This window comes from Peromyscus californicus, unplaced genomic scaffold (genome assembly GCF_007827085.1).
Source record: "Peromyscus californicus insignis strain IS unplaced genomic scaffold, ASM782708v3 Scaffold_2__1_contigs__length_46816999, whole genome shotgun sequence".
In the NCBI taxonomy this organism is placed as follows: Eukaryota; Metazoa; Chordata; class Mammalia; order Rodentia; family Cricetidae; genus Peromyscus; species Peromyscus californicus.
The window spans coordinates 12,915,529-12,937,751 of record NW_026294540.1 but is presented as its reverse complement, the minus strand read 5'-3'; the positions used below and the strand labels follow the sequence as shown (position 1 = coordinate 12,937,751).

The window sequence follows — 22,223 nt, the reverse complement described above, 5'->3', positions numbered from 1 at the left end:
TGATTTACCTGCATATGTTTGTGTACTTGAATATGTTCTTGGTGCCTACAGAGTCCAGCAGAGGGCATGGGATTTCTTACTGGACAAATGGCTGTAAGCCGACATAGGAATGCTGGGAATTGAACTCAGGTCCTTCTGAAGAGCAGCCCTGGGTTTTGTTTTGTTTTGTTTCATAATTATATTTAAAACTAATTATTTATTAGTTATTACACCATTTCAGTGCATGTTTGAAATGCTTTAGCACCTCCCTTTATATTCTCAATAAGATATGTTTTAAGATTTGTTTGAGTCTAGTCTCAAATTCCTGGATTGAAGTGATCCTCCTGCCTCAGCCTCCTGAAAGGGTTTTGTGTTTTGGACCAGATGTTTGTGGTATTGTAGTTATCAGTTATAGAACACTGCTGCTGGATGTGGAACTCAAGGAGCTGTAGTGACCAGTTGTTTACAGCTGCTAAGTAGCTGCCTGTTTTTTTAAGTGGGTTCTCAACTCTGGTCTTCATGCCAGTGTGGTACATATTTCAGTGACTGAGCCCTCTCCAGCTCTCCTTTCCTTTCCCTGTTTGATTCTGAATTGTTTTGTTTGTTTGTTTGTCTGTTTGTTTTGGACTTTTTTTTTATGTAGCCATGGCTTGCCTGCAGTGTGCTCTGTAGACCAGGCTGGCCTTACTCAACTCACTATTCTCCTGCCTCTGCCTCCCAAGAACTGGGATAAAAGGAGTGCACCTTTTGGGTGCTGGAGTAAAGGCATGCAATACCAATGCCTGGCAACTATTTTAGTTTTTAAACAAGGTTTTATGTAACACATGTTGGCATTTAACTCACTATATAGTCTAGACTCTCAATTCCTGATCCTCCTGCCTTCACGTCTTAGGTCCTAGGATTAGTGGTATGTGTCACTAGCCTGGTTTTGAACGAATGTTAAATCGTACTGCTTGTAACTGTCAAACTGTTGTTTTGTTTCATTTTTGGTTGTTTCATTGGTAGAGTGAATGGAGAAGTTACTGCAGAGGATTATTCAGATTGTGACTTATTACATCTTTTTGAGCCTAGATTAATTAGATTTGTTTGCTTTTATAGTGACTTGTAATTAATTCTTCTACATTGATTTAGGGAAGATGGGCTTTATTAATATTGTCTTATTAATTAAAATAATTTTTTGTTTGCTTTGTTTTCTTTTTTTCCTAAGATAGTTTGTCTGTAACAACCCTAGCTGTCCTGGAACTCACTTTGTAGACCAGGCTTGTCTCAGACTCACAAAGATCTACCTGCCTCTGCCTCCCAAGAACTGGGATTAAAGGAGTACACCACCATGCCTAGCTTAATTAAAACAATTTTTAAAACTTCATCTTTTATCTGTGCTCTACGGGTCTTATGCCAGAAAGAAATCTGGCTTTGCCTAGATACACTTCTATTGGTGATTTTGTTACTGTTCTAGAACATTTTTGGGTTGTGAGCCTAGCCTTTAACGGCTGAGCCATCTCTCCATCTCCACTGTTATAGACTAAAGGGATAGTTTGGATAAGTACACCAGTAAATTGATTACTTGGGACTCCTAGCTTATGTGTATAAATGCTTGTAAGAGCACTGTTGACAATGGATAGTTGAGTGGGTAGAAGCCCTTACCATGCAGTACTGGTGGTGCCCTTACTTTGATCCCTTTGTCCCAGATTGGAAGGCAGGACCCAGCTCCTGGAAGTTGTCCTCTGATCAACACACACTTGGCAAGGCATAGTGTGTGTGTGTGTGTGTGTGTGTGTGTGTGTGTGTTTTGTGCACAAAACATTTTGGTTCTTGGGCTTTTTTTTTTGTTTGTTTGCTTTCATTTGGTCTTTTTTTTTTTGTTTTTTGTTTTTGTTTTTTCGAGACAGGGTTTCTCTGTAGTTTTGCGCCGTTCCTGGAACTCACTTGGTAGCCCAGGCTGGCCTCGAACTCACAGAGATCCGCCTGGCTCTGCCTCCCGAGTGCTGGGATTAAAGGCGTGCGCCACCACCGCCCGGCCATTTGGTCTTTTTTTGAGACAGGGTTTCTCTGTGTAACAGTCTGGCTGTCCTTGAACTCACAGAGATCCCACTTGCCTCTGCCTCCCAACTACTGGGATCAAAGGTGTACACCACAACTACTGAGCTTTGTTTTGTTTTTTGAGACAGGGTTTCACTGTAGACCAGGCTGACCTTGACCTCAGAGATCTACCTGTTGCTTCCAAGGTGCTCGGATTAAAGACATGCGCGACTTCTGCCTGGCTAAATTTTTTTTTTTCTCAAGACAGGGTTTTACTGTGTAATCCTAGCCCTCCTGGAACTCCCTCTGTAGACCAGGCTGGCCTTACAGAGATCCACCTGCCTCTACCTCCCAGTACCCTGTCTTAGCGAGCACGTCCCCCCCACCCCCACCCACCGACCTTGCCAGGCAGTGGAGTACAAGGCAAGATTTTGGAATAGATGGCTCAATTCATTTAAGAAAACCAGCATTATCTTTCTCTGCCTGACACTGGACAGAGAAAATTCACCTCTACAGAATTAGGCCGTTAAAGTGAACTTAATTTCTTTGAGATAGTTGATAGTTTTCTGTAGCCCAGGCTAGTCATGGTCTTGCTATCCAAGGCAGACTTTGAACTTCTTACTCTCCTGCTTCCACCTCCCAGGTGCTGAAATGTAGGTATGCACTGCCAACCCATCTCCACCCATCTCCAAGTGGATTCTGAGGAACTGTCTGAAATATTGGAGAGTTGTGGCCATGAGGCTTGGTGTTTTATTTTAAAAAACTATCAAAGTTGAGTGGCCTGACTTTGTATCATTAATAAACACCTAATGCTATACCTGATAAGCTCACCAGCCGTGAGAGCACAGACCAAGGCAGTATATGGAATTTTTGGCTTTGGTTTTTGTTTTGGAATAGGTACTTATTGTGTAGCCCAGGCTGGGCTTGAACTAAAGATCTTCTGCCTGCTCCATCCTTCTGCAAGCTAGAATTACATGTGTGTGACTCTGCCAAGTTGGCAGGCATTTTTCTTCTGGCATAAAACCAGGCAGTATTTTAGGCAGTTCGTCACTCACAGCAAAATCTCTCATTTCTTTTTAAAGCAATCATTTAAAAAGTGTAAAAATAACATGGAGGCTTATCTATGTAATTGAGACATTTAGAAGTTTTGCCACTAGTTTTTTTTTTGGGGGGGGGGTATTAATTTTTGTTGTTTGTCTGTTTTTCCAGACAAGGTCTCTCTCTACATAGCCCTGGCTGTCCTGGAACTCTGTTTAGAGCAGGATGGCCTGTGAACTCAACAGAAATCCTCCTACTTCTACCTCCCGAAAGCTGGGATTAAAGGCGTGCACCACCATGTCCCCACTGTTTTTTATTTTATTATAGGTGTTTTGTCTGCATATTGGTGCCTGCAGAAGCCAGAAGAGGCCATTAGGTTTCTTGAGACTGGAAGGAATAGCAGATGGTTGTGAACCTCCACATGGGTACTAGGGATTGAGCCTGGGTCCCCAGGAAGAACAATGTTCTTACCCTCTAAGCCATCTCTCCAGGCCTGTTTTTGTTTAAGTACAAAAACAAAAGCTGTTGGATTGATTTTTGTTTAGAGCAAAACCTAACTTTGGGCAATTTGATTATGATTTGTGTGTCTGTGCGTGCACACGCGCACGCATGCATGCATGCATGTGTGTATGTCTGCATATCAAAGTATATATGGTGTGCAATGTCTAGAATAAGAAAATTCATAAAAATCCAAGTAAGTTCTTGTTAGGGTATAGTGAGAAGACAAGGAACAATTGCTAATGGAGATGGGTTTCTCTTAGCAGATGAAAATCTGAATTTAATAATGGTCACATAACTAAAACTGTAATTTGGAAGAGAAGATTGTATGGCATGTGAGTAAGATGCCAAAATTTGAAATGGAGCTGGGTAGTTTCTGTATTTTTAAAAGTTCCTAGAAGCTTGTCCTAGGATGCTATTTATTTATTTATTATGTACACAGAAGAGGGCGCCAGATCTCATTACAGATGGTTGTGAGCCACCATGTGGTTACTGGGAATTGAACTCAGGACCTCTGGAAGAGCAGTCGGTGCTCTTAACCTCTGAGCCATCTCTCCAGCCCGTATTGGCTACTCTTGGAGAGGACCTAGGTTCACTTTCCAGCAGCCACATGATGGCTCAGAAAAATCTGTAAGTCCAGTTCCGGGGATCCGATATCCCGTTGTCCTCTGCAGACAACAGGCACACATGAGGTTCACGTACATATATACATGTAGGCAAAAACACCCATACACAAGATAAATGTAAATCTCTTTTAAAAGAGCAAAATACTTAAAAATGAGTGTAGATACATTAAGCAGTGTTTTGAAATGAACACCCGTTAGCACCATGAGGATAGCTCCTAAGACACTGAGAGTGAGGACTGTGGGAGGTCTCCCCCACCTTCAGACCATGACAGACCAGTTGATCTTGAAGCTTGACCTGATTACATGGGGCTGGCATTTCCTGGTTTCCTGTAATCACTCCTCCCACCGCATGACTCAGTGGTAGTCAGCGTCAGTCCTCCCAGCCCTGCCACTGAGATGAAGATTTTTGAGAAAAAAAGAACCACTGGAAGGGGGTCACTTTTCTTTGATACCTGACTTTTGAAAAATACAGTGCTCAACTTTGCTTATAGTGGGACATTTAGGAAATTGGAATTTTGGGAAAATGGCAGGGATATAAGGGAGAGTAAAATGATAATCCCTGCTTCCATGATTTTGCCCTCCATAAGTTAAGACATTTATAGATGTTTTTTACTCTGTAACACTGTAGTAGAAAAACTGAAAACACCATCATAGATGGCACAGATGGAGACTGGCTCAGTCTCTGTATGGCTGTGAAGTGCCATGACCTTGAAGAGCACCTCATTTATAAACAGGGAATGAAGATAATAGCTGCTTCTTTGTGAAGAGTTATGAAGGATGACCTATATAGCCCTTGCAACAGTACCTGGTGTAAAAACTGCCTTCTTGGTCAGGAAAGATAGTTCATTCAGCAGATAAGACCTTGCTGCCAACCCTGACAACCTGATTTTAGTCCCCAGGACCACATTTTGTCTTCTGACCTCCACTCTACCTCTTCCATGGGGTATGTGTACAGCTTCTCCCTTGGGAGAATGTAATTTTTAAAAAAATTCTCCTGTGGTCCTGATAGTGCACACCTTTAATTTTAGCAGGCAGATCTCTGAGTTGAGACCAACCTGGTCTACATAGCAAGTTTCAGTCTGACCAGGGCTACCTGTGAGACCCTGTCTCAAAACGAAAAACAGCCCCAATGTTCTTCAAATGTTGATGGCTGTATGCAACCAGTAGAGCGGTAACAGATCTGTAGAAGCTAATATAAAGATCTGGGTTTTGTTTTAGTGAATTTAAGTGTGTTGTACATAAAATTCTAGAAAGAAAATACTGTCAACTAAGTGTCTTGTTAAATGGTGGAGAGGGATTAGGGTTTCACCTTTAAAAGCATGTTTTACTTTATTTTTTTTAAAAAAGTCTCGGCTAGAGAGGTGGCTTGTTGAGTAAGAGAGGATCAGGTTTGGTTCCCAGCATACACATGGCTGACAACTGTCTCAGTTCAAGTTCCAGGGGATCTGTTGTCTGGGCACCAGGCATGCACATAATACACATATGTACATGTAAGCAAAACACGTATAATCAAAAAAGTAAATTTTTAATGTCTAATGCTAATAGCCCTGATACTGTGCCTGCTAATCTTTAATGGTTCATGTACTTAGTGTGTGATTCATGGATTACCTTGGCTGTCTCTTGAAATTGAAAAACATTCCTGCATGGGATTGGTTGAACTATTTTTAGTCAGATATATTATAAAATATCTTTAAAAAACTTGTATTTTGCCGGGCAGTGGTGGCGCACGCCTTTAATCCCAGCACTCGGGAGGCAGAGCCAGGTGGATCTCTGTGAGTTCGAGGCCAGCCTGGGCTACCAAGTGAGTCCCAGGAAAGGCGCAAAGCTGCACAGAGAAACCCTGTCTCGAAAAAAACGAAAAAAAAAAAAAAAAAAAAAAAAAAACCTTGTATTTTTATTTTTAGTGTTAGCTGTAATAAACAAGTATCATTATCCATTCTCATTTAACACAGCCAAGTCTTTTGGTTTTTTGAGACAGGGTTTTTCTGTATTTCCTGGAACTCACTCTGTAGCCCAGGCTGGCCTCGAACTCATATAGATCCCGATCTGCCTGTCTCTGCCTACTGAGTACTGGGATTAAAGGCATGTGCCACCACCGCCTGGCAACACAGCCAAGTCTTAGATCTCATTATATCTTGATTTTTAGTTCCTTTCATTGCTCATAGGTTTGATAATTAGCTAATGTGCTGAGCTCGTCCACTTCCTTTTTTAGTACTGGGGATTCAACCTAGGGCTCTGAATGGGAGAGCTGCATTTCCAGCCTTCTCTCTCTATTCTGAGACAGCAGCTCCCTCAGTTGTCCAGACTTGCTTCAGCTTCCTGAATGGGGGTTACTACCAGTCTGTACCACCAGGCTGGGCTTTGGTGTGAGTGTTTTATTTATTCATCAATAAATACTTTGTTTAGCTTCTGCTAGGTGCCAGGTGTGGCTCGGCAGCAGAACTTAATGTCTAGTCTAATAAGCTACTGAATACTTTATAAAGACATTATTTCATACTTGTGTTTTTTAAAGAAACTCCTCCAAAGCCATAGTGGGAACAAATGTATAGTGCTATACTACTTTGTAACGTTTCTTCCCCGCTCACCCTGAGATCTGGAGCAGTTCATTAAAGCACGTAGGGCTTTCAAGTAAAGAATTCCATTCATGCTGCATAACCACAAACAAAACTTAAGAAATATAAATTAATTGTATTATGACTTGCTTTAAGAGACATTTAAACTCAAAAACAAGAATAATGTAAGACAGTTTCTGATCTTTTCTTTCTCTTTGAAAAGACTCTTTGAAGTTAATTTTCTTTAAATGTACATCAACTTGATTAACAAAGGCTAGGTGCTAGAGAGTTAGCCCTTTGGTGAAGATGCCTGCTGCCCAGCCTGGCGGCCTAGTTGGATCCCTAGGGCATGGTAGAAGAGGAGCACTGACTTCTGCAAGTTGTCATCTGACCTCCACTCAAGGACTGTGGCACAATGGCACGGAACTAAACCATAAAAATGTAATTAAAGGAGAAAGACTCTTTTTGGTGGGGGGGTGGAACTTCTCTGTGTGGCCCTGGCTGTGACTTTCCTGAAACTCACTTTGTAGACTAGGCTGGCCTCGAACTCAGATCCACTTGCTTCTGCCTCCTGAGTGTTCCACTGTGCCTGGGGAAAATAAAAATACTTTTCATTTTCCCAAATACATTCCTATTTTAAAAAAACTTTTCCTAGAGTATGTTAGTATTTTTATTTTAAGTAGAGAAAGATGTTTTAAGTATCAATACTCATTGTAAGATAAAACTTGCATTCACTTGTAAAATATGGCAACTTTTAAAATGTATTCTTGGTAGTCTAACCTTTAAATTGTATTGTTCAGAGTGAAACTCAGTATTGTGATGGAAAGGAAGGAGCCAAGAACTCCCTGTAAGCAGTGTCAGGTGTTAAGCAAATGGAAGGTGGCTTATAACAGATACTTTCATTCTTCCTGCCTCAACCCAAAGAAACAAAAAAAACAAACAAACAAAAAAAAAAAAAAAACCGTGGAGGAAAAATTGCAGAGCACTCCCTTGGCAAGACTCAGAACTTTCCACTCTACTTGCCCTGGGGCTCTGACCAGCCCGTCAGGGAAACATGACTGGATGTGAGCAGCAGCGCTGCCCTGCCTGCCGCCCAGGCACAGCCCTGTCTGACACTCAGATGCCTGTGCTGTGAAGGAAATTGTCATTATTCCTTGGGAAAATATCAGACGGGTCTTTACCTTCATGGATTTTTTTAACTCCTTAATACATCTGCTTCCTAATGTGCCCATCAAGTAGACTCTTAGTTAAAAGAAGTGAAGTGGTCATAGCAAGTTCAAGGAAGTCTTTGATTAATTGAGCTTCCTGAAGCAGAACTCTTTTACTTCCTGGCCTTAGTTCCTGTCTGTAAAACAGGGTCATGGGTTAACTAAGATGATGCAAAGTTCTCCTGCTAAGAGAATGCTGGAACATGCTAGGCTATAAAAAACGAACTTGGGTATGCTTGCTTCATGTCTTTCCACAAAGAGATAATCTTGTAATAGGAGCAGAGTAGTCACACAACGGGAAGATAGCCACTTCCTAAGTGCTAAGCAGTTGGACTTTCACTCTGGAGCTAGTATTTCTGGTATGCCAGAAATGTAATAGAAGCTGTCCTGAATAAGCCCTCTGCAGAATCGGTGAACCTGTGGTTATGAGCGAGTATTTTCCTAACATTAGGAAATGTATTTATTAACATTGTGTGTGTGTGTGTGTGTTCGCCCACAAAGGTTAGGAACAAGTTATAGGAGGAGTTCGTTGTCTCCTCCTACAATGTGGGTCCTGGAGGCTTGGTAGCTAGTGAGTTTAACTGCTGAGTCGTCTTGCTAGCCCTCCTTGTATTAAATTTTTATACTTGATCTTAGCCAAAGGCTGAGAAGTGATGTAAGAAGTAGGTCACCAGAGGAAAAAGAATCGACTCAGCCTCAAAACTGGAGTAGACTTTATTGGTCTGAGAGGTTGGTGCCCAAACCCTGCTAGTATCCTAGAGTGCCAGAGTAGGGTCTTAGAATCAGGTTTTGTAGTTGTTGTTTCCCACGAGACAGGGTTTCTCTTCATTGCCCTGGCTTGGCTATCCTTGAACTCAGTCTGTAGACCAGTCTGGCCTTGAACTCACAGAGATCCAGATACTTGGGAGGCAGAGGCAGGTGGATATCTGTGAGTTCGAGGCCAAGCCTGGTCTACAGAGTGAGTTCCAGGACTACATAGACTATGTCTCATGAGAGAGTGTGACTAACCTGGAAGCTTTTAAGGGGAGTCAGTTTAAAAAAAAAAAAATCAGTTCATGTCAGTATCTAATTGACATTCAAAAGAGACAGAAACCTATTGGATCTTTTTTGGTTTTTCGAGACAGGGTTTCTCTGTGTAGCTTTGCGCCTTTCCTGAAACTCACTTGGTAGCCCAGGCTGGCCTCGAAGTCACAGAGATCCGCCTGGCTCTGCCTCCCGAGTGCTGGGATTAAAGGCGTGCGCCACCACTGCCCGGCCTATTGGATCCTTTTTATAGCATTGTCCAGCAATGTCCCAAAGACATCATTCAGGTATTCGGAATAATTTTTCCAAACCTGTGAGTTGGAGGAGGGTATCTGGTAGCTTCCTGTAGTTAGGGAATGTGGGTGGTTAGGGTGTATAAAGAAAGACATTGGCATTTCAGAAGATAGGATTGTTTTTGTTTTTTTTTCAGTTGCAGGTAGTCAGCTGCAGTGCTGAACTGAGCCAAAGTCATCTCCTATGTATATATAGGCAACTTAAAACGCCTTTAATCCGAGCACTTGGGAGGCAGAGGCAGGCGGATCTCTTGAGTTCGAGCCCAGCCTGGGCTACAGAGTGAGTTCCAGGACAGCAAGGACTAAACAGAGGAAACCTGTCTTGAAAAACAAAAACAAAAAATCAGGAAGATAATCCTTAGTGAGAAAAGTTATAGAAATAACATCTCATGGTTAAGTATAATGTCTGAGGACTAGTCATTAAACATACTGACCATTTCATTCCTGGGGCTGTTTAAGACCATAGATGTGGCCAAAATTAATCTTTTTGGGGTTTTTGTTTTTGTTTTTGTTTTTTCACTGTCAAGGCCAGTTGAAGATCTGATGGTCCTTGGAATTCTTTGGGCACGAGGAACTAACTTCTGGCTGCTTCTTCAGTCTTTCTTTGCCAGCTAGTCCATCTCTGAGCATAAGTCAGAAAGGCCTTGCTTGGCAACTGTCTCACCAGGAGGTGTGTAGGACAGTTTCCGTTGTTGACCTCTCTGTATAGCCTGGACATGGATTAGAATTCACCGCGTGAGGTCTCCCTGAACACAAGAAACAGGAGACTCCCGTGTGGTTACAGAACATTTTAAGGGATGCTTCACAGTAACCTTGGGACCTAGCTGACTTTGGAGAGCAAGGGTGAATATCACCTGTCTGACCCCATTGGTGTAGGCCTCCAAGGACGATTATTGAACACCTAGAAGGTCTGTTACACCAGTCTGCTAAAACCAGACACTAAATTTTTATTAGACATATATTTTAGACAGTTCTTGTAAGTATTGATCTTTAACCTTAGAAACTTTGATACCATATATACATCATCTCAACTTCATCTCTACATACCTTAAATAACTGCTCAGAGCTTCAAAACTCGCATAAGCTTTCTAGTCTTTTCCATTCTGGAAAAGCTATGTAGGTTGGTTTTTTTTGTTGTTGTTTTGTTTTGTTTTCTTTCTTTATTAAAATACAGTCTTTTAACATTTTTCACCATCCGTTTTTGGAAATTTTTCCGTGGGAGAGGGGTGACTAAGTGATATCTCTCCCTTCCTTACAAGATTCCAGCAACAAGCCAAAGTTCCATTTCGTCTGAGTTCACCCTGGTGAGTTTATTAGGCTTACTTACAGAGAATTGATAAGGGATACCTAAGAGGAGTGTGGGTGACCTAAAGCATGTATGTATCAGGGCTTTGCCATCCCCAGTCTAGTACCCTAGATCCTCCATAAGATCTTGAGGCCTCATGTAATTAAGGTCTAATTATAAAACCAGCTGGGATGGCTCTGTCTGTCTCCTCTCTCTGTAAAGGAGTATAACATTTAACCTGTCCCACTGTGATCCTGAACAGGAAGATGGCAGTTGTTGAACGTAGAGCAGAAACGTTGTGTTCTAAGAAATAGACACTAGTTTGCTGGAGGACATGTAAAGGTGAGAAGCACTTGCTGTCAGTACAACTTTTGTTTTTTAAGCTATATAATGGGTTGTTTGGCAGTGATGTAGCTAAAGTAACCCCAGCCCCTGAAGAAGGTAGTAGTCCCCAGTGCATTCCAAATAGTAGCTGACGGAGTGATACCTAATGAGAAAGTACCCCACGCCTGAGAGATGTTCTGAAAGTTCCCTGCAGGTTGAGGGGCTGGGGAGGATACACAGTGCTCCAGGGGAAAGTTGCCAGGTGGTGGCTGAGCACACCTTTGATCCCTGCACTCAGGAGCAGAGGCAGACGATCTACAGGCAGCAGAGTTTGAGGCCAGCCTTGTCTACAAAACGAGTCACCAGATAGCCAGGGCTGTTACCCAGAGAGACGCTGTCTCAAAAAAGAAAAGAAAGGAGAAAGTTTCCCTGTATTAGGGTTTGATTGATCTTGTGTATGTGTGTGTGTTTGTCCGCGCATGTTTCTATATATATACTTTAAATTTGGGTATGAAGCAAGTGCTGTAAGCAATGTTACTGTGTGTTTAAAAAAAACAAAAACAAAACATCGGTAACCACATGAACCAGAACTGTGCTCTCTTTCTGAGCAGGATTGAAAGGCTCCCTGGAGAAAAGAGTCCCAGATTTCAATTGGAGCTTTTGTGTAAAAGAAAAAATCAGTGATCCAGCTGTTCAGCCCTGAGACAGAGGGCAAGCTTTGAGGGTGGTAGACGAGAAAGAGGGCAGTGTAGGTAGATGGCGTAAGTGGGGCAGGGAGGAAGAAGTGTGTGGAAAGAGATTGGGTGGGAGAAAGTTTGATAGGGAGGGGACCAGGTGTCATTGAAGGTATTCAGTCTTTCAGCATCCCCAGTTCAGTGAATATCAGTGCATGTTAAAACAGCAGAGTGACAACCTTCATACATCAACTATACCTTTAGGGGAAGAGTAGTTAGCTGTATATTGCCAGCATTACATTTTTCGTTTTGCATGTACATGTGGGTATTTTTTTTACTTTACCCTAATACTGACTGTGTTACTCACAAATTTTAATTTATGCATTTATTGCTGGGTGTGGAGGCATAGGCCTTTTTTTGTTCGTTTGTTTGGTTTTCGAGACAGGGTTTCTCTGTGCATCTGGATCTCGCTCTGAAGACCAGGCTGGCCTTGAACTCACAGAGATCCGCCTGGCTCTGCCTCCCGAGTGCTGGGATTCAAGGTGTGCGCCACCGCCGCCAGGTGAGGCAGTGGCCTTTAATCCCAGTATTCCAGAAAAAACAAGAGTGTGAACCCTGTACTGAGACTTCATTTCAAAAAGGCAAGAATCTGTAAATAGCTCAGCAGTGAGCAGTAGAGGGCACTTGCCTAGCAGATGCATGGCCTTGGGTTCAGTCTTAGCACCAAGAGTTGGGGTAGAGATGGCTAAGATAGTCTGTTAAGAGCACTGCCTGCTTTAGCAGGGACAAGAGTTGGGTTCCTAGTGCTTATGTTGGGCAGCTTATAACCAGCTGCAACTCTGGCTCCAAGAGCTCTCATGTCTCTTCTCTGACTTCCATGAGCACACATGTATAGGAGCCTAGACACACATGCCCCACTTCTGTTTCTCTCCCCACCCCCACCTTTGTGTGTGTTGGCAGGAGCGGGTGGGGTTGAGGAGACGGTCTCATTATGTAGCCTTGGCTGTCCTGGAATTCACTGTGAGGAACAGGTTGACCTCAAACTCACAGATCTACCTGCCTCTACCTCCTGAGTACTAGGGTTAAAGGTGTGTACCATTGTTATTGGGGCCTTTCTGTTTTATTATGATGTGTGTATAGTGTGTGTGCATGTGGTGGCTCAGTGTGCTGCAGAGTAAGGGGGTGGTTCTTTCTTTCCACCATGAGATCCAGGGATTAACTCAGGTTCTCAGGCTTGCTCTGTGGGAGCTTTACCGGATGAGCTGTCTTGCCAGACAAAACAATTTTTCCTTGTTAATTATAGGTGTTTTTGCCTGCTCATTTGTCTACTCAACATATTTCCAAAGACACAGGAAGAGGGAATGGGATCCCTTGGAATTGGAATTAAAGGCAGTTGTGAACCACCCATGTGGATGTTGAGAATTGAACCCAGGCTCTCTGCAAGAGCAGCCAGTGTTTTTAACCTGAGCTCTCTCTCCTGCTTCTCTAGATGGAAACGGTAAACACAATTCTGTGCACTCATCAGTTACAGTGCAGAAGTATGGCATCAGTTGTAGATTGCAAGCACCTCTGTGCCACATTGGACAGAAGTCTTGTCTGAAACTCCCATAGGGTCATTATATAAGTAATCTCAGACATCAAAGGAGCATTTGAAATTTTCCATTGAGAGTTAATAATACTTCCCTTTGACCTTGTGCTCATTTCACAATGTCGAAAGGCACAGGGAATCAGACTAGTTTATGACATGCAGAAATAAGTGCTGGTAACCCACTAGGCACTTTGGCCGAGCAATAGGATTGTCACAAGTTCAATGCTAACAAAAACCTGTCTTAAAAGTCAGGACCATGCATTCCAGGACAGGCCACTTGCCCACATGCATACATGCATTTTGTGTTAACCAACACAAATAACTAGTACTTTTGTGGGGGGTTTTAATTTCATTTTGTTTTTTTTTTTAATCTCATTTATCTTTTGCTTGATTTGTTCAATTTGGTTTTGTTTTGTATTTTGTGGGGGATTTGTTTATTGGTATTAAAGGCATGCACCAACACACCTGTTCCTAACCTTTTTTATTTTATTTATTTATTTTTTATTTTTTGGAGCTGAGGATCGAACCCAGGGCCTTGTGCTTGCTAGGCAAGCGCTCTACCACTGAGCTAAATCCCCAACCCCCCTAATCTTTTTTGTTCGTTTGTTTTGGGGGGGGTCTATTTTTTATTTATTTATTAATGTATACAGTGTTCTTCCTGCATGTATGCCTGCAGGCCAGAAGAGGCACCAGATCTCATTACAGATGGTTGTGAGCCACCATGTGGTTGCTCGGAATTGAACTCAGGACCTCTGGAAGAGCAGCCAGTGCTCTTAACTTAACCTCTGAGCTATCTCTCCCAGCACGTTTGTTTGTTTTTCAAAACAGGGTTTCTCTGTAACAGCCCTGCTGTCTTGGAACTTGCTCTGTAAACCAGGCTGGCCTTAAACTCAACAAAGATCTGCCAGCCTCTGCCTTCCGAGTGCTGGGATTAAAGTTGTGTACCACCATCGCCCAACAGGAATCTGTTTTTGTAGTGGGGAATTTGTGTTTGTTTGGTTTGTTGTTTTAATGTCTTAATCATTTGGATGTACTCCCTTGCGTATACAGTGAACAGTTAAAGTGGAAGGTTCAGTTATTCAGTTGGAATATTGCCGTTGGTTGCATAAGCATTTCCAGCAGGAATTCTACCTTCACGTATGTGTCCCTGCAGTCAAATGCAAGGATGATCTTTGTCCCTGAAGATTTCTGACCTACTAGTTCTTTCTGTGTCGCTCTGTTTTCTTAGGCATAGACTTGTTTTGTGCACTAAAGCAGAGGTTTTCAACCTGTCTGCAAACAAGCCCTCCGCAGGGGTCATATATCAGATATCCTGCTTATCAGATATTTAGATCACAATTCATAACAGCAAGTTACAGCTATGAAGTAGGAATGGAAATGTTATGACTGGGGGTCACCACAACATGAGGAGCTGTGTTAAAGGGTCATAGCATTAGGAAGGCTGAGCACAATTGTACTGGAGTTTAAAGAAGTTAGCGGGCTTCGAGGTGGTGGTGGTGCACGTGCACACTTTTATTCCCAGCACTTGGGAGGCAGAGTCAGGTGGACTTCTGAGTCCTGGGACAGCCAGAGCTACTCAGAGAACCCCTGTCTCAAAAAACAACCAAACTAGAGAGAGACAGAGACAGAGAGAGCTATATTCTCCTTGGGTAGAGCTCTGAAGAATAGAGAATTGAACTAAATTGAAGGATTAACAAGTGCAGGGGTTACTTCTTGGATAGGATGGTTAGTTTGCCATTTTATTTTCCAAACTACTTTGGTTGCCTTTTGGAACATGGTGGGAAGTTTCACACCTTGAGACTGGAGGCAGTTCCAGGCACTGCTAAGCAAGCTGTCTGCTGAGCACACCCAGTTCCCATACTCTTTAAGGTCTAGTTCTCATGCAGATGTCCAGGTTTTGGACAGTATTTGAAGACTGCATTGTCCAGGTACTGTTCTCAGGAAGTACATGGAACTTTTGTCTGTTACTAGGCATATTATTATATCATTTTGCTTTTCAGCCTAGAGCCCTTTAGGGCTATTAAAGGAACGCTTTACCTAGGAAAGAAAACTGTTGACTGAAAGATCTTTAGGATATCCAAGAGATTGATTTATTTATTTGCTAGTTTAAAAGATACCAAAGGTTATAAGGTAAAATGTCTCTCCACTGAGACCTGGAGACCCATTGTTGCTCATTTGTTAAACCTTGTACCACTGTCAGCTCTGTGTGTGTGGTATCTTGTGAATTCCCATATAACATAAAGGGATCTTTGAAAATTCCACTGTAGTGTGAGTATAAAATTGTCACAGCTTACTTGCATTGTTCACACGAAAGTCTATAAAGTAAGGATTTGTGCCATCAAAGCAGTGTGTGCTGTGGATAACAAAAGTCCTGTCCACGGTGACACTCCCTGTGTCTTATTTTACAACAGCTGGATGCACAAGTGAACTGTGTAGTAAATAAGCTAGTCCTACATACAGAGAATCTTGGATGACATAAGCATCCTTTTCTTTCCTTCCATTGTGGGGACCCTAGGGATCAAACTCAGTTTTGGCTTCAAGTGCCTTTATCCCCTGAACCATCATCTCACAGACCCACCTCTGGTTTTTTACTTATAAGGTTTGTGTTGTTACTGGGGGGGGGGGGGGGGGGGGGGGGGGGGGGGGCAAGTTTGTGGAGTTGATTCTTTCATCTTTCCGTAGGTTCTGAGACTGAACTTAGGTGTCTAGGCTTGCATGGCAAGCTTTAATGACCTAGACAGCCTTTTTTTTTCCCCCACTAAAACTGGCAAATGTTTAGATCTTGTGATACAAGAATCTTACTTCCATAAATCTTTGTTGACTGGTTCTGTATTATTTCTTGCCGCTTTAAAGTTAAAATACCATTTCTACTGTTTTGTGTTGTGAAGTAATTGATCATCTTTTTAGAACCATTTGTTTCTTGTTAATATTGTTGCTTTCCTGATGGAGTGAAACTGGCCTTAGCCCCGATGGCTGTTGTAGTCAGTGTATTGCTGAGTATTGAAAGTAAAAGTTTGGAAGCCTGTGTGCATACATGATTAAACATCTTTTAGAATCATATGTATTTAGGTTTTCCTAAACATCATTGCCTTCGTGTCTATTTGAAATCTATTCAGTGTGTGTGTTTGGCCTCAGATTTGTTTATAGCTGAGGATGACCTTGAAGTCTTGCGCTTCTGTTGGGATTTACCTCTGTGTACCATAGGTAACCCAGCAGTGCTAGGGACCCATCTACATAGGGTTGTGCACTGATGGTGTTACTCTGTCACTCTGCTGAGAAACGGGTATTCTTTAGCCTTGTGTGCAAGGTATTTGTTTTTAAAAACAGTTTGATTTGGAAACAGTTTCATCTTTACATAGCTGCAAACACTGCTCACGTTCGCTGCCTTTTTTTTAACCTGTTAGTTGGTGACAAAGTTCCTGCTGATATAAGATTAACTTCCATCAAGTCGACAACGCTAAGAGTTGACCAGTCAATTCTCACAGGTAAGGAGGACAGAGTGGAAAATCATTCAAGCTTTAAGCTTCTTTTCTCCCAGCTATATGTAGTCAGTGTCCAGTGCCCCTTTATTGCGTCCTACTTGAACCCTCTCTGAGACAGATAGTTTCTTAGAGTAGTTTTGAAATTAGTTTTGGGCTGGAGCAATGGCTTAATAGTTAAGAGCACTTGCTCTTCTTACAGAGTACCCAGGTTCACTCTCCTGCACCCCACGATTCCAGGGGATCCGACACCGGGCTTCTATCTCCAGGCACTAGACACGCAATGGCTTACAGACATACGATGAGATCAGACTGCATTCAGTTTTTAATTTTGATTATGAAATACTTTTAGGAAGAAAATGGCTGTATATTCCTTTGTTAGCATAAGTGATAATCTTCAGGTTAAAGTATTGTCTCCCTGTCTTTGGAATAAATAAATATGCAGTTATCAAAAGTTAGCTGGAAAGAGTAACATGCTACCTGGAGTTTTTACTCATGGATTTGGCATTGTTTGGAACATTCCCTCAGTGTGTGTGATGCAAGCTTAATCCAGGGAGGGATGATGGTCTGGAAGCAAGGTTTTCAGGTTAAAAACAGTGCTGGCTAGTGCCATTGGCTCACTGGGGTAAAGAAAGGTACTTGCTCAAGCCTGACAGCTGCATTCAATTCCCAGGACACGTGCACACACGTGCACACAATTAAATAGCAAGTGAGTAATTATAAATGTTAAACACTGTCAGGATTTATTTGGGTGTCAGGGGTTTTTTGTTTGTTTGTTTTTTGGTTTTTCGAGACAGGGTTTCTCTGTGTTGCTTTGTGCCTTTCCTGGAACTCGCTTTGTAGACCAGGCTGGCCTCGAACTCACAGAGATCCGCCTGGCTCTGCCTCCCGAGTGCTGGGATCAAAGGCGTGCGCTGGGTGTCAGTTTTAAAAGTGACTGATTGCCGGGCGGTGGTGGCGCACGCCATTGATCCCAGCACTCGGGAGGCAGAGGCAGGTGGATCTCTTTGAGTTCGAGGCCAACCTGGTCTACAAAGTGAGTTCCAGGAAAGGCACAAAGCGACACAGAGAAACCCTGTCTTGAAAAACCAAAAAACCAAAAAAAAAAAAATTACACTTGTTTGTAATCCTGACATTCTTTACTCTGACATTAATTTCCACTGCTAAATTTTCCTAGTTTGCCCTTTGAGTAAACTGAGCCCTTTGCTCCTTTCCCCATATTGGCCATGAGTATGCACTTCGGTTTGGTTTGAGAATGAGTCTCTGTGTTGCTCATCCCTCAACTAGATATATAGCACATGGTGTCCTTGAAATTGGAAATCTTCCTCCTGCCTCAACATCCTGTGTGTTGGGATTATTTATAGGTGTGTGCCACCACAACTGACCACATTGGCAGTGGTATCAGTAGAGATGGGTTGGTGTGGGTAAGGGTTACTAAGATTGGGTATGCCTCAAACCAAGCTAACCATCCTGTCTCATAACCTGCTTAGGTGAATCTGTTTCTGTCATCAAGCACACTGACCCTGTCCCTGACCCACGAGCTGTCAATCAAGATAAAAAGAACATGCTCTTTTCTGTAAGTTTTACCAGGTGTTGGGGATGGGATTGCTGGGAGTTGAACCCAGGGTCTCACACATGCTAGACTCTAGCTTGTCTAAACTTTTACCAAGCTTTGCCTTTATCTAAGAACATTCTTTTCTGTGGAGATAGTCCTTGTCTCAGTTAGAGGGTTTCTCTTGCTGTGAAAAGACATGACTAATCTAACTCTTATAGAAGAACATTTAATTGGGGCTGGCTTACAGTTCAGAAGTTTAGTCCATTATCATCATGGAGGGAAGCATGCAGGCAGACATGGTGCTGGAGAAGTAGCAGAGAGAGAGTTGTACATCTGGATCCACAGGAAGCAGGAAGAGATAGTAGGCTATTAGGCCTGGCTTGAGTTTCTAAAACCTCAAGGCCACACTTCCAATAATTACCACTCCCTGGGTCCATGGGGGCCATTTTCATTCAGACAACCACAGTCCCAGAGTTGTGAAAATTCAGACTTTTTCCTGGTCACCTTCAGTGGTCAGACTTCAGACAGTCGGTTATTCCAAAAGATAATTATTCTTTACTGTGTGTCTCAGCTGTCAAAAAACTTAACACAGCTGGGGATGAAACTAAGACGGACGCTTAGTGTGCTAAAGGCCCTGCCTGCTTCAGTCTTTATTGAGCAATAAAGCAAACAAAACTGGAAACCAGCCAGGCGGTGATGGCCACACACCTTTAATCCCAGCACCGGGAGGCAGAGCCAGGCGGATCTCTCTGAGTTCGAGGCCAGCCTGGTCTACAGAGTGAGATCCAGGACAGGCACCAAAACTACATGGTGAAACCCTGTCTCAAAAAACAAAAGAAAAAAAAAAAAAAAGAAACAGACAACACACACAGGCAGACGTCATCTAGAGATTAAAAGGAACCACTGTGCATTCTGTAAGGTTCCCCACCCTGACAAATGCATAAACAACAACAAAACACTAGAAACTGTAAAATGGTGGCATGTGTAACTTAGATGGTTTTGTTTTGGTTGCCAGCTAATAAAATGACTAGGGCAGAAATGTTTAACCTCAGTATTTAACAGTTGAGAAGTAACCTTTTCAGAAAGTCTTCAAGCCTATAAGGGTGCTTTCAAATGATGTGAGCATTGCTGCTGTTTGTGGCCTGTAGTAGGGGGAAAAAAAAAGGATGTGTTTGTAAAGAGCAAACGTGGCTCACCTTTTGGTGAGTCTAGGGGAAATACATGGTTGTTATTGTTTCTATTGGTATGACATTTTTCAAGTAGTGCAGAATGCATATACTTTTATTATTTAGAATCTATTATTTCAAGGGACAGGCTTAACTCCTGACAGTAAGTAAAGTGCAAATGCTGTAGTGTTCAGTGAGAATAATGCAGCTGTATCACTCACACTTGATTTCATTGACCTAAATACTGGTGCTGGAGTAGAAATTCTGAGACAGCCCACAGGGCTGATTGCCCATCTTATAGATGACAAAAAGAGGAGAGGCTGACTTTTGGAGCCAGAAACCAAAGGGTAGATAGTGCTGAGAGCTGCATGGAATTTGAGATTATTGCAGTTGGAGTACTGCTAAGCCCAGAGCAGGTGTGTAGACCAGGTTCCATGTTTGGGCGAGCTGTCCTGTCCCATTGGGTGAATAGGTACTATGGAATCCAGTCTGTATTTAAGTTGTGTCGATCTTCTGACCAGCTGTCCTCTGCTTCTCCCTAGGGTACAAACATTGCTGCTGGGAAAGCTATGGGAGTGGTGGTCGCAACCGGAGTTAATACTGAAATTGGCAAGATCCGGGATGAAATGGTTGCGACAGAACAGGAGAGAACACCCCTGCAGCAGAAACTAGATGAGTTTGGGGAGCAGCTCTCCAAAGTCATCTCCCTCATCTGCATTGCAGTCTGGATCATCAACATTGGGCATTTCAATGACCCAGTTCACGGGGGCTCCTGGATCAGGGGCGCCATCTACTACTTTAAGATCGCAGTGGCCCTGGCTGTTGCTGCCATCCCCGAGGGTCTGCCTGCTGTCATCACCACCTGCTTGGCTCTTGGAACTCGTCGAATGGCAAAGAAAAATGCTATTGTTCGAAGTCTGCCTTCTGTGGAAACCCTTGGTTGTACTTCTGTTATCTGCTCAGACAAGACAGGCACACTTACCACAAACCAGATGTCGGTCTGCAGGGTAAGTAAGGAGTGTCCTTTGTGACTCTGGTGTTTCTAGGGTCCTCATTAGATGATCCTTTTATGCATGCCATCAAAACCTTTGGTTCATAACTTACTACTGTGATAAAGGTTTTGTGAGGCCTAAGCCAAGTCTGACTACCTGAGAGAAGTTAATCATTCAGTCACCAAACAAGGACTGGCTAAAAGAACTTGGTGCCAAGCCTGATGGCCTGAGTTCAATCTCTGAGTGATCCCACTTGCTGGATGGAGAGAACTGATTCCTAAAGTTATCTTCCGACCTCTGCATGCACACACAAATACATGTTTAAAAAAATTAATCATTTCTATATTGTCTTGGGAAATACAGGGTAGCTATAAGCCTTAATAAATTTCTATCAAAGAAATAACTGTAGGCTTGAGCCTGTCTCTAGATGTATGTATTCCAGAGGAAATAACTAGTTAACCTCCTGCTGAATTCCTGATTGTTATTTCCCTAGCACACTAAATGAAACATGATTCCTCCCTGAAGAGCAGGGATATAACTTGACATACTCCGTCAGACTAACCCTGCCTTTCTTACCCTGTTAGATCATTGGAAGTACAATAACAAGCCTTTACCTGTGCTCCTAGAACAGTAAGAACTAAGACTAGACACAGTGACCCACAGCTTAATCCCAGCTCCTGCAGATGGAGGCAGCAAGAGCAGCAAGTCAGGGTTGTCCTTGGCAACACAGTGATTGGAGGCTAGTCTGGGCTAAGTGAGACACTGTCATGTTTAATTAAGAAAGCAGAAGAACTGAGAAGCTAGGTGACATGGCATGTGCCTACTTGAGGCTGAAATAGTAGACTGTTAAGTGATGGGTGAGGGTCAAATTTCCAGTAAAAGGTGAAGTTAGATTTTCCTTACAGAAAAGACGGTAATTAACCCAGGCTTCACTGTTTCGCTTATTAATTGTGTGATCTTGGGCCTGGTTTTCCTCTGATTTTTCTATAAAATGAGTGCCCCGCCCCCATGGTAGTGCACACCTTTAATCCCAATGCTGGAGAGACAAGCAGACCTTGAGTTTGAGGCCAGCCCATATAGTGAGACCCTGTCACAAACAAACAGACAAACCAGCACGTGCCCTGGTGGAAAGCAGCCGCTCTGCCAGCCCTGGGTAGGGAAGGAGCACTGACTCCTTCTGCACACGGAGTGTTGGACTCTGACGTGTGACGCTCTTTCCCCTGAGCTTTGCTGCGCGGTTCTAAACTAAGACAGTGAGATGAGAGAGTAACTGAGCCTCAGTGAGCATCACTCCAACCGCCATCGTAAATGACAGGGTTGTCACTGCAGACAAGGAATGGTTGTGTGTCTCTTCTAAGGAGTTGTATTCTGTATTTCCTCATAGATGTTCATTCTGGACAAAGTCGAAGGTGATACCTGTTCCCTTAATGAGTTTACCATAACTGGATCAACATACGCACCCATTGGAGAAGTGTGAGTAGCCGTCTTCCTCTGCAGACTCTGCTGTGTTGTTGTGGTGATTGGTTATGTAGATGATCACAGAGGATGGATCTAGAAAATCTTGATGTTGGCAGAAGTGTGGCTTAGTGGTGGAGCTAAGGTATGCCTGGCGTGCCTGAAGCCTTGCTTTGATCCTCAGCACCACAGTGGAGTGTGGTGGTGGACACAGGCAGGTCAGCAGATGACAGCCAGCCTGGACTACGTGAGAACCTGTCTGAAAAAGCAAGCGCGCGCGCGCGCACACACGCGCACACACACAGTAGGAACTGTAGCTAAGATGGCTGACTATGCCTCAAATTAGTGATTCTTATTAGCAGAGTACCCTTTGAAGCCTAGATTTTCTGGTGAGGGCTCTATTTTGTTCTTCACTTAATCATGTTGGAGTTTCAGTAAGATTTTCAAAGATCTATCATTCAAATTATTT

The 22,223-nt window shown here is 42.9% G+C and overlaps 1 protein-coding gene and 1 non-coding gene across 2 annotated transcripts in view; one reads left to right on the top strand and one right to left on the bottom strand.

The window, feature by feature from the left end:
* The window catches only part of Atp2a2 (ATPase sarcoplasmic/endoplasmic reticulum Ca2+ transporting 2), a 47,794-nt gene that overhangs the window by 12,566 nt on the left and 13,005 nt on the right, over positions 1-22,223 (top strand). Inside the window, exons 6-9 of the mRNA XM_052755328.1 lie at positions 16,512-16,592; positions 18,077-18,162; positions 19,850-20,314; positions 21,684-21,772. Of these exons, the coding sequence (XP_052611288.1) occupies positions 16,512-16,592; positions 18,077-18,162; positions 19,850-20,314; positions 21,684-21,772 (721 nt within the window). The remainder of the gene's footprint in view (positions 1-16,511; positions 16,593-18,076; positions 18,163-19,849; positions 20,315-21,683; positions 21,773-22,223) is intronic.
* Positions 13,615-13,687, bottom strand: Trnaa-agc (transfer RNA alanine (anticodon AGC)). The gene has a single exon. It is a non-coding gene; the product is annotated as a tRNA-Ala (tRNA).